We start from the raw sequence: 3,219 nt of genomic DNA, 5'->3' as shown, positions 1-3,219 counted from the left end.
AACAACGTAGTTTTACCTTTTAACTTAATTATTTTGAATTTTAACTTTTAAAAATGTAAACATTTATCAAAACGATATAGTTTTGTCTTTTCTATTCGAATTTTCGGATAACTCGAATTGTGTAATTCATGTTCGAGTTAAACCAAAAAACTAAATTTTTTATTCGAGTTAATCCAAATAACTTGAACTAATTAATTCAAATTTTGAATTTTTTATCGAGTTTTTATAATCAAATCGGATTTTGCTCACCCCTACATAATATGTCTTGTTTTGTATAAATTATATGTAAATTTTCGGTATAGATTTTATGTCTCATAATTAATTTTGTCCAAATTTATTTTGAATAAAATTTAGATATATTCTGATTATTAATCTAATCATGTTTTGTAATAATTAATTATGATTATTGATATTCTTTTTAATCATAATTAAAATACGTATTTATCAGTAATAACAATGACTAATCTTTTAATAATGGATGCTCATGATTATTGTTATTTAATCATTCTTTTGATATTTTTTAAATATATATAATTCGGATTTTAATTCAAGGCTTCCACTTGAATGTTGTTGTAATGATTTTTGGGGTTCGGATTAACAGTGTTTAAAATAGCCTATTTATTTAGCTTTTTTCCTTTTTTTTTTTTGCTATTAGGTAATTACTAACATTTTATATACGTTAATGAGTTTGTTTCAAGACAAAAAAATTAATTTACTTTGGTTTAATGTGTAATTTTATATATAAATTTTAATTTTGTTTAATTTTATACATAAAATTTTGAATTGATCTGATTATCATAAATTATGAACACAATTATTAAGATAGTATTATTTTATATTTATATATTGCATGTACAAATAATTATATTTATCCAATATAAAAATATATTGATATATTTATTTTTTTAAATGTGCATGATTGATCAAAATTAAAATCTCATGTATACGTTTGAAATGCAATCAAGGTTTCATGTGTATGATTACACCAAATTAAAGTTCATGTATCAAATTACATATTGAAACAAAGTTACATATAATTTTGAAATTTTTTGAAAGAAAGAATAATTAAAGTAATAAAAATCAGAAAAATATCATTTTAATCTTATAATTAACGAGGTTAAACTACAAATCCATTTACACAGTAATTTTTTCATCTTGACCATAATGCATAAACTTAGTAATAATAAACATTATTTAATTTATTTTCACTTATATCTCTGTTTTTGTAAATTTGGGTGAAAACAAGAGAATTAAACCAATTAAATCTTTCGATATTATCCATGCTTATGAATACATTTTATTATGTTTGATAGTACAACTCCCCATTTGTCTTTGGTCTTTATTTCTGGAACCTAGCATTTATAACGTAGAGTAAAGGCAGGCTAAGGTTTTTTTTTTTTCTCACATTATAGTAGACCTAAAGAAAAACAAAACAAAATATAAATTCAAATTCAAATTAAACAATATACATGCATTTCAACTAATACTGTCTACCTAATAATTAATTGGTAATATGCTATAACAAAAGTCAACACACATTGTTTTCTTTCCAATTTCTGGGCTCATGTCAATTTCCTAGACTCCAAGAAATTCTTTTTCTTGGGCTCACAAGATGAAATGTATTCAAGGAAAGTGGCAAAATCTGTATCTTTATAACGCCGTGGATTTACTTGGTCAATCAGTTTAGGTGATGGTCCAACCATGCAATTGAAAGGCAGACTGTGCAGTGAGGCCACCGATAGTCGTGGCTTTGCTGGGTTCACAAATACTCTGTGCAGCACACTTTTGTATCTTCCGTTGCTATATATCTGCAAATAACGCAAACCAAACTCAGTAATCATATAACATAAGCCACGTTGCTAAATGAGTTGAAATTAGAGGTCACCTCAAGGTGATCACCGACGTTAACCACGAAGGAATTGGGCATAGGTTCAACAGTGATCCATTTGCCTTTGTATTGGATTTGTAAACCCTCTACTTCATCCTGGAGAAGAAGGGTCAAGAAACCGTAATCCGAGTGTGGTGGCATTCCTAAGGTGAGGTCAGGTTCAGGGCAGGGAGGGAAACAGTTAACCACCATTAGCTGGCTTCCATCATGGAACTGCTTTAGTATTTCATCATCTTCTTCTGTCTTTTCCTCAGTGGTGGCACCCCACAGGCCCAGGCTCTCCAGGATGGCCTCCGTGATCCTTATAAACAACCACTTGGTTTCTCTTGCGTAGGTAGCCGCCACTTCCCTGAAGTCCATGGGACAGGATGGCCAATGAGGGAGAACATCCGACAATGGATGGCAGACAAGCTTTAAGAAATCTCTCCAACAGAACACTGAATCTTTTCTCTGGTTTAAGCTAGTCCCATATCGAACAGGCGAGGTCATGTCGGATGACATGTACTTTGCTCTTTCCTCGTACGGGAGACCGAAGAACCTGGTACTCACATCGATCATGCTTCTTATAGCTTCAATGGGGATACCGTGATTCACCACCTGAAAGAATCCATATTCTTCGCAAGCGGAGGAGAGGGAGTTGAGGACTTCGGACCGATTCGGGCCTTGTAATTCAGCAAAATCGATTACAGGCAGTTTAAGACTAGACTTAGTTGCATTTGGATGCTCTTTATCTACTTTGGGTCGATCCGAAACTGGCAATATGTACTTGTTGGGAAGTTTGCTAACTCCATTTTCGAAAAGATGCTTCACTCCTTTCTGGAACTCATCATCGTTAGTTAGTGCCATTGCAGAGGGACACATGAATTCCCTGTTCATAACAACAACCAAAAATAATTCACAATATAAGTTAATGTTTGCATATGAATATGAGAGAAATGAAGAAAGACCGAGTACCCACCTAATAAACAAAGGAAATGGAGCAAGTGGGAGGGAATAGGGATGTGAATGAACGAGGGGGGGGGTTTGGAGTTTGATGTATTTATAGGAGAGAATGGAGGGAAGGGAAGACTACAGAAGCAAGTTTTGGGGAAAAAACCGGATTCGGATTTATGGATCCCAGGAACTGACTGCTTCCATTATGTAAACCAAAACCGTTGACAAATAATGAGTCAAAATCATAAAGGAAAGTAAGGACTACAAAATTCTACGTAATAATTAATCAGTCAAATCATCTATTGCCTTCTCATTACTATTAACTTGGTAATTTGTTTGGTTTTACAACTTAAAGAAATTCTTTTATTTAATATAAATATCATTATCAAATTTTAAAT

The 3,219-nt window shown here is 32.0% G+C and overlaps 1 protein-coding gene across 1 annotated transcript; it reads right to left on the bottom strand.

Annotated features, from left to right (window-relative positions):
• Positions 1-1,250: 1,250 nt before the first annotated feature.
• On the bottom strand, positions 1,251-3,005 carry LOC107948131 (probable 2-oxoglutarate-dependent dioxygenase SLC1). Its single transcript, XM_016882598.2, has 3 exons — positions 2,847-3,005; positions 1,886-2,756; positions 1,251-1,808 (listed from the first exon to the last, which is right to left on the bottom strand). The coding sequence occupies exons 2-3, from the start codon at positions 2,747-2,749 to the stop codon at positions 1,563-1,565; spliced, it is 1,110 nt and encodes a 369-aa protein (XP_016738087.2). The 5' UTR covers positions 2,750-2,756; positions 2,847-3,005; the 3' UTR covers positions 1,251-1,562.
• Positions 3,006-3,219: the final 214 nt, after the last annotated feature.

This window comes from Gossypium hirsutum, chromosome A04 (assembly GCF_007990345.1).
Source record: "Gossypium hirsutum isolate 1008001.06 chromosome A04, Gossypium_hirsutum_v2.1, whole genome shotgun sequence".
Taxonomy (NCBI): domain Eukaryota; kingdom Viridiplantae; phylum Streptophyta; class Magnoliopsida; order Malvales; family Malvaceae; genus Gossypium; species Gossypium hirsutum.
The sequence above is the reverse complement of the archived record's forward strand: the minus strand, read 5'-3'. Positions and strand labels throughout refer to the sequence as shown.